This window comes from Maylandia zebra, linkage group LG19 (assembly GCF_041146795.1).
Source record: "Maylandia zebra isolate NMK-2024a linkage group LG19, Mzebra_GT3a, whole genome shotgun sequence".
Lineage (NCBI taxonomy): Eukaryota > Metazoa > Chordata > Actinopteri > Cichliformes > Cichlidae > Maylandia > Maylandia zebra.
In genome coordinates, this window is record NC_135185.1 from 7609671 (window position 1) to 7622295 (window position 12625).

The 12625-nt window shown below is 42.0% G+C and overlaps 1 protein-coding gene across 3 annotated transcripts in view; it reads left to right on the forward strand.

Annotated features, from left to right (window-relative positions):
- atrn (attractin) overlaps positions 1-12625 on the forward strand; it is a 136418-nt gene that overhangs the window by 34354 nt on the left and 89439 nt on the right. For all 3 annotated transcript variants that reach the window (XM_004554785.3, XM_004554786.6, XM_012920061.4), the window contains exons 13-18: positions 1794-1915; positions 4378-4516; positions 5498-5679; positions 7593-7812; positions 9644-9832; positions 11880-12125. In XM_004554785.3, coding sequence (XP_004554842.1) covers positions 1794-1915; positions 4378-4516; positions 5498-5679; positions 7593-7812; positions 9644-9832; positions 11880-12125 — 1098 coding nt within the window. The remainder of the gene's footprint in view (positions 1-1793; positions 1916-4377; positions 4517-5497; positions 5680-7592; positions 7813-9643; positions 9833-11879; positions 12126-12625) is intronic.

A 12625-nucleotide genomic window follows, 5' to 3' on the forward strand; every position in this document is an offset into this window, starting at 1 on the left:
AACTGGTCTCATAAAAGCACATTCTGAGTGCTCTTAATGTTTGTACATAGCACACGTGCATCCTCTTCTGCTTCTTAGATGCAAAAGAAGAGGAGCAAAAGCTCAGATGCTCAAATTCCATTGAGCTATAAGATGCAGGAATGACCTTGGGTAAACATGCCGCATTCGGGTACAATACGACCCTGAGGCCATCAGGAGAGAACTGTGTGCAGGAGGGATGCACAGACAGAGCGTGAAGGTCACCTACTCGCTTTTCAGAAGCCAATGGGAGAACCAGTGCAGTCTTATATGAAAGAAATTTTGTATACATGGACTCGGTGGGTTCAAAGGGGTCTACAAGGGGGCTCCAGCACCAAAGACCCATGCAGGGACACTGAACCTAACCACGGGTCTCGGGCGGCAAACCCTTTTACAAAAACTTATGACAAGGAGATGTGCAACCCAATCAAAACCAATAAGATGAGCAGATATTGCTGAATCTCCTGCAGCAATGTCAAAATATCCAGAATAGACCACTGGAATGGAGGATTGCTTGAAGGTCTGGTTGAGGCCCTAGATTGTTGCTACTATGCTTGCTTATCTATCACATTAGACCTCTCAGCAGGTAAGCATGAAGGCGCCAGATCCGGGCGCGGATGAACCACTTCTCCTCCCACCTGAGAGAGGAGGTCCCTTCAGAGATGAAACTGCCAAGGCCTTGGTGCTAAAAGACTCATTATATCCACATCCATCAAGGGGCCACTAGAATCAGAGAGAGCTGCTGTCGACACACTCTCTCTAGAACTGGAGATATTATTTCCGCTGGGGGAAATGCATACAGGAGCACGACTGGCCACTGGTGCACTAGTGCAAGCATACTATGTAGATGATGAGCTATTCAAGGACTTCACCATCTTATGTTGAGAACATTCTGATTGTTGTTGACAGTTTTTTGCTAATTGGAGAACCTCTGCCCACCTTCTGAGAAACTCTGGCAGTAAAAACAGGAATTGACCTGGTGCTAATTCAATTAATTAGTTGCAAAAGGTCCCACCGGCTGTTTCATTTTAGGACCACTTACTTTTTTACTTTTACTTTTTACCAGTCTTTTTTTTTTTTTTTTTTTTTGCCTCCGTTCCAACTTTTTAAAGATGTATTGCTGCTCAAAATTAGCTAATATAGTAGTACATTTTCCCAATTTCAACACTCATTATGGTTTCTGTTTTCTCTACCAAATAAAATCCTGGATTCTGTTTTTGTTTACATTTTGTGTGATGTGCAAATGTGTTTGTTTGGTTTTTAATTACATTGAGGTTTTATTACATTTTGATTTCTAATTATAAACATCCCCCAACGCTAACACTCGTGACACTGATGCACCCACACACAATTTCTTACATGTGAGCGTGCGTGTCAGTGAGGTAATCACGAAGGACAGTCCAGCCTTCTCTCTCTGGTTCCTGTTGAGAGTTGTCTTCCGTTTGTTTGTCAGTTGTCACACAAAGAGGAAAACCCAGAAACATCAGTCTTTCTCCTCGGCACGGCTGTCTTATTTTCCGGTCTTGCTTCTACAGCAGTGCTGGCAGATGGAAACCGCTCCATGGCATCTCTTTCCGGCACATTAAATACAAGGGATGCGATCTGGCAGTCAACACTGGATACCCCGAAAGAGACGGCAAATGTTTTGACTGAGCTGTGGTTAATGGCAGAAACAGAGTTACTGGTTGCTTTGACTTTTGAACTGACTGGAAGATTTCTGTCTCTGTTCTTATAAATTAAAAAAAAAAAAGTGCACCCTGTTCTACATTTTGCAGACGGTGATGCTGAGAGATGTGACCAGTATACCGACTGTTACAGCTGCACTGCCAACACCAACGGCTGCCAGTGGTGTTCGAGCCAATGCGTGTCTCTTGGAAGTAACTGCACCTCTGCATCGGTAAGAAAACTTGCTCTCCACCCTGCCCAGAGCATTTGGGGACATCGCCTCTAACTGTGTTACATATAGGAGCTGAAGAGGTGCTTCTTATAACCCTGGGAGGATCCAGAAAGCAGGATATATCAGGTTGTAGAGAAGGGGCCTGCTGGGCTTACTGCCTGCAGTCACCTCATTGCTTGGGGGAGAAAAAACCCTTTGTTGGACATTAAACACACAAAGTAATGGTTTTGTTGGACACCAGTGGTTTTTCTGCAAGCTGCAGAACTTCACAATCTGATGTTTACATGCGTGGATGTGTATTCACTTCAGCAAACATTGCCAACTAACATTTTGTTGCCACGCAAGCCGAGTGCAATTTTGCAACTTATTGTAATACATGAATAGGTAGTGTTGTTATGATCTCGAGCAGTCAGAGGCTCTTTGAAGCACAGAATAATGAATGCTCAGACACAATAGTTTCCTGGAGCCAATTCCAGTGCAGCTTCACTAATTTTGGCAACTTTTTGTTGCTTTCAATGGACTGAGACAAACTTTTTCCATTTTTCTCCAAAGGTTATTTCATCTTAAAACACACATCAGAGGGAAAAATACAGCCTGTCTCAGTCCAGCCCATGTGTCCTTAAAAGAAATCAAAATAACCCTGATCCCTAGAATCTGAGTGCTTACATTATGTTAATGGCAAATTACTTTTTTGAGTCTACACTCACTGCCATGCAACAGTGCTCCAGAATAGGACGCTCCATGTATGCGTGCAAACGAACCTTTTTGGGGATTTTCTGTGATGGTCAGTAGCACCCTACACACACCTTTCCATCTTGCAGCTCTGTTATAATGTACACTCACTGCACCTGTTCAGCTGCTAGGTAATGCAAATATCTTAGTCTGCCAATATAACTGCAAGCTACTCAATGCATTTAGGCATTTTAGACATGATCAAAATGACCTGCAGAAATTCAAAGTGAGCATAAGCGTGTGAGTGTGTTTGAGTGATTTGAGGAACTTTGAATGGCATGTTTGTATGTAAAAGATCCAGTGAGCAGCAGTTTGGGCAAAAATACCTTGTTGATGCCTGAGGTCAGAGAACAGAGGCCACACTGCTTCGATCTGATAGGACCGCAACAGTAACTCAAATAACCAGTCGTTAAAACCACGGTGGTGTGGCGTAATGGTGTTGTTGATATTTTCTTGGCACGCTTTAGGTTCATTCATAGCAAGTGAATATTGTGTGGATGCCAAAGCCTTACCAGAGTATGGTTTCTGATTATAATCATGTGCACACGATGTGGTCCTTTTATGACTACAGTGTTCTCATCATCTGATGGCTGCTTCCAGCAGGGTATCACACCATGTCACAAACCTGAAATGATCTCAATCCAGTGTACTCAAGCGGCCTCCGCAGTCATCAGATCTCAGTCCAATGGAACATCTTTGGAGTGAGGTGGAACAAGAGGTTCACAGCAGCTGTGTGATGCTGTCACTGTCAATATGGAATTAAGGCACTTAGTTCAACCCAGCACTCGCGGAGCCCAAAAATGTGTTTTCATCAAATGGTGATGCTGATATGTGCTGCGGTGGTATCTCAGCTTCTACAAGTAAAAACGTTTCATCCGTTCTTTCATTGTATGATTACCACAATGTATTTATTCATAATAAGAAGGTCAACATTAATATTTTCTTCTTTTTTATTGAAGCAGGTATGTCGAGTAATGGTTTTTACAGTTTGTCGTGAGTCCATATTTATAACATAATATAATGTGTTTCATTAGCGACCCGAGCAGTAAGATGTAGGCTAATTTAAAGGTTTATATAACATGTAAGTGGATTGTTTTATGTAAGTAATGTGGGGGGAAGAAAGAAGAAACGTTTCTAAGATAAAATTCTTGTTTAATAAGAAAAAAGGACTCGGGCTTTCTGTGCAAGCAAATATACTATTACTAAAATAATCAGCCATGTCTACTAAATGGATAGACTTGAGCAGAATTCAGTGCTTTGTGTGACAACTAATGAAACATTTTCATGTTTGCTGGATCTGGTTTGTCAATCTATGATCAGATTAGCCGCCGGCAGACTCGCACAGTTCAAATGTCTCTTTCAGCACTCTTATCTGCACAATATGTGAGAAATGAGTCTCAATATCTCTGACTTCAGTTATTAAATAATCGAATATTTAAATTCAAATAGCTGTGTTGTAGGAAAAAGAAGACTTTGATTTTTTTATTTTTTTTTTTTCCAGCGCATCCGAAGTTTAAATCTTTTTGAACAAATTTGAAAAGATCTGTCTGGTCCTCATATATCTGTTCCCCTTTATTCTGCGTGACTAATAAAAAATGTTTCCTTTCCTTTTGTTTTGTTGTTTTTTGTTTCATCTGAATGAATATCATTTACGCATCATGAAATGTAATTGTTTTGCAGTTTAGAGTCCAAAGTGTTGATGTCTGTTGTTTTCGGGTTTCTTTTCTCAGGGGGCCATAGCAGAGTATGAAGTTTGCCCCAAGGACAACCCGTCGTACGTGTGCAACAAGAAAACAAGCTGCAAGAGCTGTGCTGTGGACCAAAACTGTCAGTGGGATTCTCGCAACCAAGAGTGCATCTCGCTGCCAGGTAACAGGGATGCTTGGAAGAAATAAAGCAGTTTTAATTTGAAAAGATTACGACAACACACACACACACACACACACACACACACACACACACACACACACACACACAGGCAAAAGGCAACACGAATCATACTTAGTTTCTGAAATCTAGAGGTGCAAAACTGATAACAGAATTTAAATAGTCAAATATTGATACACAGCACAGATAAGCAGGAAGTGCTGAACAGATATTCACCAATTTTATCTCTCTAGTTATCAAACCCAAGTTAACTGTTCATATATCAGATAAAGTCTGTCAGAAGGAAAGTCACTCCTACGTGAGAGCCAGGGTACACCCTGGACAGGTCGCCAGTCTATCACAGGGCTGACACACAGAGACAGACAACCATTCACACCTATGGGCAATTTAGAGTTACCTATGAATCCCCACTAACAGAAAGACCCTGGCCTGATGTTGGAATTGAACTTCTTTCTGAGAGGCAACAGTGCTAACCACCGAGCCACCGTGCTGCCCCCTCTGAAATCTATTAAAAATAATTAGCCACATGCTACACAGTGATGAAAGCTCTGTTTTGGTGAATGACAGAAATATAGACTAAAAATATTACAGCCAACTGAAACTAAACTGGAAATTAAAACATTTTTAACTAAAATAAAAAAATAGATTTGTGAAGAAAAATTACAAATTTTACAAAATCAGTTGTGAACTTGGAAAACGAACAAAGAATAGAATTAAAAACACAGCAGAAATATTCTTGGTTTTAGTTTACAAGTTACCTGATGAGGCATTGATGGACATGTTTGAAACTTTGCATGTCTACAAGACGGAGACAACTGCTTTTTAAAAAGTTCTGTATTTTATTATAATACCTGTACTGCTTCTGACATACATAAACTGAAGGTGGCCAGTTTTTCCAGTAGATATACAGTCAGCTTGCATATTGCATATCAGAAGTATTGACGTCTACTCTCTCCCCTGCAGAGAACGTGTGTGGTGAAAGCTGGCACCTGGTGGGCAACTCTTGTCTGAAATTCATCACGACCAAGGACTCGTACGATAACGCCAAGCTGACCTGCAGGAACCACAACGCCGTCCTGGCCTCTCTGACCACACAAAAGAAGGTGGACTTTGTCCTGAAGGAGCTGCAGATAATGAGCGTGGTGGTAAGGAGAAGGGGGCGATTGGAGGGGGAAGTAGCCAGGATATTAATTATCGGATTAGAGAAAACGTGATATTCTCCTTGGGGAAATTGGGTCATCAGACTAGCAGAGAGAAAGATACCGATAAGACTTGAGATGCGCTGAGAGTGCCGGAGATAAAAATGGATAATTACAGCAAAAAGATCAAATCAGGCAATGACTGAAGAATGATACACTACTTAGACAACTAATGATGTCGTCTACAAAGAGCCTTCCTTGATATACAGTCTTGTTGAAGTAAGCGGATGTGGACACATTAGAAGACTAAATCAATAAGTTACACACGGGTTCAAAAGACCAGCACATCTGAAGTCCACTGTAAGAAAGATTTTTATTTCTCATGTTTTTCTCTGATTGATGAGCATAAATGGACTCTTGTGCCCTTTCTCTAGTTTTTGCCCTTGGCTGTCTTTTCAGTAGCTTTTGAAATCTTCTCTTTTCCTTCTTAATCTGAATGAGCTCTGGTTGGATTCTGTGTGTGTGTGTGTGCGTGCGTGCGTGTGAGAGAGATTTTTGAACCATTAAGTGTGAAACAAATCTCCCATTAACAGATCTCTTCCTCAGAGCTCAGACATCTCTTACTCGCTCCATTAGAGCACATGCACAAAAATCTATCCCTGCGATCAATCAACCATCGCAAGCTGCCGTCTTTATTCTGTTCACGTATCCGCAGATATGGACGGAGGATGGACCGGACGCACTGTTGGGTATCGGGTTGTAAAGTCTGAATTCAGTTTTTAAGTTAGTTGGGGTTAAACTTCCTTAGGTTTGTAAAAATTTGTGCATCTTACCAAGTTAAGCAGAAGATTTAACAGATGTTTTATCTTCTCCAATAGTAGAATTATCTGATTTTTTTTTTCCCCTTATTTTGAAATGTTTGACATGAAATGATTTTATTACATTTTGCACATTAAACCATTAAGAAATCAATCAGTTCATTCATAAATAGACGAGACGAAGATGTGTAGATAATACAAAAAGTATTTTGTAATATCAGGAAAGTCCCTACAAAAAAAGAAAAGAAAAAAGTAATATAGCTCTTTGTAGTTTCTAATTACATACCAAATGCAAATACTGCCTCCTTTAACTTAGGCCACCCATGCAAAAAAAGCGATCCTGCAAAGTGCCTTGCAGCCACCACACGGCAAATCTAATGCTGAAGCTAAATAAGACAAAAGGGGTCTAAATCACAAAGTCAGGCTGGAATTAAAGAAGTGTCTTTCATCCGTTCTAATGAAATCGTGTAGATTTCCCCTGCTGGTCTAAATTTGTTCTGGTGGTTGCTTTTCGGTAATCTTTGTGCTTAAGGGTAGAGAATAATGGAAGCTTAACCGCTCTGGAATAACATTGGTTTTCAATGATACGGGTGCAGAGATTTGAGAACAGGCTCCCTTGTTGTATTGATGGTGTACATCCAGTTCAGTAGTTCCAACGGTTTCCAGGCAGGTTTAATCAATCCGAGAAATGGCGATTGTATTCGATCTCAAAGGTACAGTTATCCCTCTCATGCCTGCGAGAGAGAGAAAAGTCTTTTTGTTTGCTACTATTGCAATATTAAAACCATTGATTAGAGATGAGTTGGATAACGGAGCTTCTCAAGTCAACTGAGGTAAAGCTGCCTTTATTGCCACTGCGCCTGGTGCAGTGTGTTGCACGTCAGAATGAATGAAAAGCTGCACTGACATTTTCTCTTTGTGTTGTAGTAAAAACATGTGTTTTGGAATTGATTTAGGTAAACTGATTTAATCTTCAGCATAAGTGTAACTGACGCTTAAGTTTGAGATGTTTTCCAGAAAAATCTGGCAGCAATCTGTTACCAAATTCGATCAGAGCAAAGAGCCATCGTGTGAAATCCTCCTTTGGTTTGGTGTTTACAGTACAAGGCCACTGTGACGCCGTGGGTAGGGCTCAGGAAAATCAACGTGTCCTACTGGTGCTGGGAGGACATGTCGCCGTTCACCAACACCACCCTGCAATGGCTGCCGGGTGAGCCAAGCGACGCCGGGTTTTGCGGCTACCTGGCCGAGCCGGCAGCCACCGGACTGAAAGCTCAAACCTGCATAAGCCCGGTGAATGGCAGCCTGTGCGAACGACCAGGTGAGCTCACTATGTTTATACACTCAACAAAAATATAAACGCAACACCTTTGTTACTGCTCCCATTCCCCATGGGATGGACGTAGAGACCTAAAATTCATTCCAGATACACAATATAACCATCCCTCCCAAACAGTGGTCACAAATCAGTCCAAATGTGTGGTAGTGGGCACATCTGCTATATTGAGATAATCCATCCCACCTCACAGGTGTGCCACATCAGGATGCTGATCTGACATCATGAGTAGTGCACAGGTGTACCTCAGACTGCCCACAACAAAAGGCCACCCTGGAATGTGCAGTTTTTTGCGCTATTGGGGGTCTGGGGACCCAGAACTGGTCAGTATCTGGTGTGACCACCATTTGCCTCATGCAGTGCAACACATCGTCGCATGGAGTCTATCAGATTGTCAATTGTGGCCTGTGGAATGTTGGTCCACTCCTCTTCAATGGCTGTGCGAGGTTGTTGGATATTCGTGGGAACTGGTACACGCTGTCGTATACGCCGGTCAAGCACATCCCGAACATGCTCAATGGGTGACATGTCCGGTGAGTATGCTGGCCATGCAAGAACTGGGACATTCTCAGCTGCCATCTGCCCTGAACAATGTGAACCATGATTCATCCGTGAAGCGCACACCTCTCCAACGTGCCAGACGCCATCGAATGTGAGCATTTGCCCACACAAGTCTGTTACGGCGACGAGCTGGAGTCAGGTCAAGACCCCGATGAGGATGACGGGCATGCAGTTGAGCTTCCCTGAGACGGTTTCTGACAGTTTGTGCAGAAATTGTTTGGTTGTGCAAACCAATTGTTCCAGCAGCTGTCTGGGTGGCTGGTCTCAGACGATCTTGGAGGTGAACCTGCTGGATGTGGAGGTCCTGGGCTGGTGTGGTTACACGAGGTCTGCGGTTGTGAGGCCGGTTGGATGTGCTGCCATATTCTCTGAAACGCCTGTGGAGACGGCTTATGGTTGAGAAATGAACATTCAATGCACGGGCAACAGATCTGGTTGACATTCCTGCTGTCAGCATGCCAATTGCACGCTCCCTCATTGCTTGTGGCATCTGTGGCATTTTGCTGTGAGACAAAACTGCACATTCCAGGGTGGCCTTTTGTTGTGGGCAGTCTGAGGTACACCTGTGCACTACTCATGATGTCAGATCAGCATCCTGATGTGGCACACCTGTGAGGTGGGATGGATTATCTCAATATAGCAGATGTGCCCACTACCACACATTTGGACTGATTTGTGACCACTGTTTGGGAGGGATGGTTATATTGTGTATCTGGAATGAATTTTAGGTCTCTACGTCCATCCCATGGGGAATGGGAGCAGTAACAAAGGTGTTGCGTTTATATTTTTGTTCAGTGTATTTTAAAGTCTTTTAATGCACATGTATTTTTACATAACAGAAAAAAGAAGTTGCATGCATGAGTAATGCCATGTCTAAGAACTAGCTGAAGAGAAAGGGTTTTTTTCCTCTGTAACCTTTCTGTCCGTTCTTGTTGAGGCTGCACAAGTAGATTGTCATGCCTGATGCTCATTTTTGTTGCAGATGCCTCATGTCTGCCTGATGAGGCTGTCATTAGGCTGATACTGGGTACACAAAAGGCAGATGGAGGCCTAAATGGATTTGTGAATAGCTATGAGGCTCATTATACCTCTTGCTGTAACAATGACACCTTTTAAAATTCACTTGTGTTCATTTCTCACCCTTTAAAATGAGCTTAAGAGACTTATAGCTGCTGCTTTATAATGCCCTGGAGTTCAGCAGAGGCTGATGTCCCACAGAGGCATCTGTGCTAAAAGAGTTTGTTGCATTTTACAGCCAACCACAGTGCCAAGCAGTGCCGGACACCCTGCGCCATGAGAACCACCTGCAGCGAATGCACCAGCAGCAGCAGCTCAGAGTGCATGTGGTGCAGCAACATGAAGCAGTGCGTCGACTCCAACGCCTATGTAGCCTCCTTCCCCTTTGGCCAGTGTATGGAGTGGTACACCATGAACACTTGTCCACGTAAGAGATCATTTTCCCGTTATTGCAATTCGATTTCATTTCATCTGCCTACATGTTATAAAAGTATAGCTCCTCAATAGTTTCACTGTTCCTCCCTTTTTTGCCCAAGGACTTCTGGCAAGCAGTTTTGGCCTGAGAGTCATTTCATGACCAAACAATCAAGATGAGAAACCAACTAACCACATTAAAGTGGGATTGAGGCTAAAACCAAGTTTTAAAACCTTTAGCCGTTTAATGTAGCCCTTCACAGTTTAAATTCTTAATCTCCTTTTAGTAATACTTTATTTAACAGAGTTATTTCTTAGAATGAAATATGTAATGAATTGAATTTCAAGGGGAGTAAAGGAGTTTCATTTAATTGCTCCACTTAATGACTAATTTATGTTTTAGTCAGAGCACAGCATGTTGGTGAACATGGGGAACAAAAACTTTAGTGAAATTTTCGGGTGGTTATTGAGCGTGCCATATGGGTGCAAATTGCCTGGTGTTTCCCATATTTCCTGTCTGATTTGACAGATTTATTATTATTTTTTTAATCAGTCATAAAATCATAAAGTGGCAAACAAATAATCTTAAGACAAAAGAAATGGTTCAATGCGTAGATGAGTTAGAAGAAGAGAGTGTAACATTTTAAAGCTTATTTCCTTATTTATCACTGCTGGGGGAGAGTGACTCTAAATGTAGGGAGCAGTAAAATTGGGCACCCTTACCGTCGTCTTTGCTGCTGCTAAATGTTTTGGATTCTTTTTTGGAGTCCGATCAGCGGTGCTGATCCTCGATCTCTGCGTCTCTCATTTAAAATCCCATTGATTGCACGTAAAATGTTTACTTTTAAGAGTTGCCAGCTCATGCCGGCTGCCCAGTCATTCTCCTACTTTGAACAAATTGCAGCTGCTGCCATAGCAAAAACACTCTAGAAGAAGAGCCCGACACTTGAAACCGTTGCAGCATTTCATTTAAAGCTCTGAAGCTGCAAGCAGCTACATGTATAACTACCAGCCCTTCAGTCACGATTCATTAGTTGCAATTTAAGAAACGAGGAAAACCCGGCGAAAAATAAAGCATAAATCTGAAATCTGTGTATGTAGTACTGTAGCTGCAGTTAATATACTCAATCATTCAAGCATATGCTGCTCTGGAGATCTTCACCAAATTTACAAAAAAGGCTTGTTGATTATTGGTCTGTAGAGTAGAGCAACTTTGGACTGCTAAATGGGGGGGTTAACCTCCATTTAGCTGAACAAATAAAATTGTAGCCCTCCACTGAATGGCGATGGGGATCGATAATCTGGTTTGATAGTTTGAAACCTGGTACTTTTTGGATTTCGTCTTTGCAGCAGAGAACAATTTTCTTTTATGAAACCTAGCAGGTGAATCAAGTTATTATAGCCATCGATGGATGAACTGCTCATGGGGCGAGAGATGGAAATTAAAGGCACACATTCATGTGCCATGTTGACTGATGATGATTACATGTTAAATGGTTATCCAGCTTATAGATAGCTTTTGAAACTCTCTTCCTTTCCAAATTAAGTGGAAAGGAAGTTTTTCTGAAGAAACTGTTTGACATTTTTTGACAACCACATTCTTGCCGGGCTATAGATGTGAAGATCAATCCAGCTGTCCACTTTGAAGCTAAAAGCAAAGAGGCTAGCTTTGATTTAAAGAGTGAAATCCGGTGAAACCAGCTGGCACGACCCTGCTAAAGGTCGAGAGCTAACATGATGTAACCTGTAATGTGTGAGGAGATTATATTATAGCCATTTCCCTCCAGTTCCAGTGTCTTAGCTTTATTTTAAGCTAACTCAAAAATGATCACGCTATCGCTTGCTGCTACTGACTAGTGTTTTATTCTCATATAAGCACAATTTTCTGAGTACCGGTATGTCGAGAATTCAGAGCTCTGATTGTTGAAATACTGATGGTTTTGTTTGTACCTTCCAACACAGAATCATTTTTAAAAGCCGTTTTTATTTTTTACAGTCAAAGAATTCAGAAATATAAATACCTTTTTAATCACCTGGTGCTGCGTTGTGTTTCACTTCAGCGGAGAACTGTTCTGGATACAGAACGTGCGGGCAGTGTCTGGATCAGCCGGGCTGCGGTTGGTGCACTGACCCCAGTAACACGGGCAAAGGTCAGTGCATCGAGGGTTCCTACCGCGGGCCCTTCCAGACCTCTGTCCCGGCCCCTTCCACCCTTCCTGGTCTGCCCGCCAATCCTCAGCCAGCCCTCAACGCCAGCATGTGCCCGAGCGAATCAAAGTACAACTGGTCCTTCATTCACTGCCCAGGTAGGAACGTAATCTAAGATATTAGTTATGTGACATTAAATGACATTCATGCAAATTAATTTCACACACACATGTTGTGGGGATTACAAAAATGGTTGTCTGTTAAATCTGCGTTGTAACAAAAACCTAAATGTGAATTTATCAGACAATAGGCATCCAAAGAAAGTATGTGTTTATGTTGCATTTTGGGAAAATGTGTTTCTGTATTGTCACTTTGGTTTATAATTGTTCCTCATTATGTGGTACAGACAGGCGGACTTGCATTTGAAGGAATTACTCACTTAGCTTAATAACTATAGTGATCTTCTCATCTAAAATGATTGAAATGCTGCTTTAAAGAGACTTCTGGCTGCTCTGATGCCTCTTATGACACACTCGAGCACTGGACAACAAACAGCGTTTTGTTTTTTTACATAAATTTACATAACTTTCTCTGCTCAGAATAATCTACTCATTCCTTCATGTTCTGTCTTTATCGTACCCCCCTCTCGTCTCGGGGT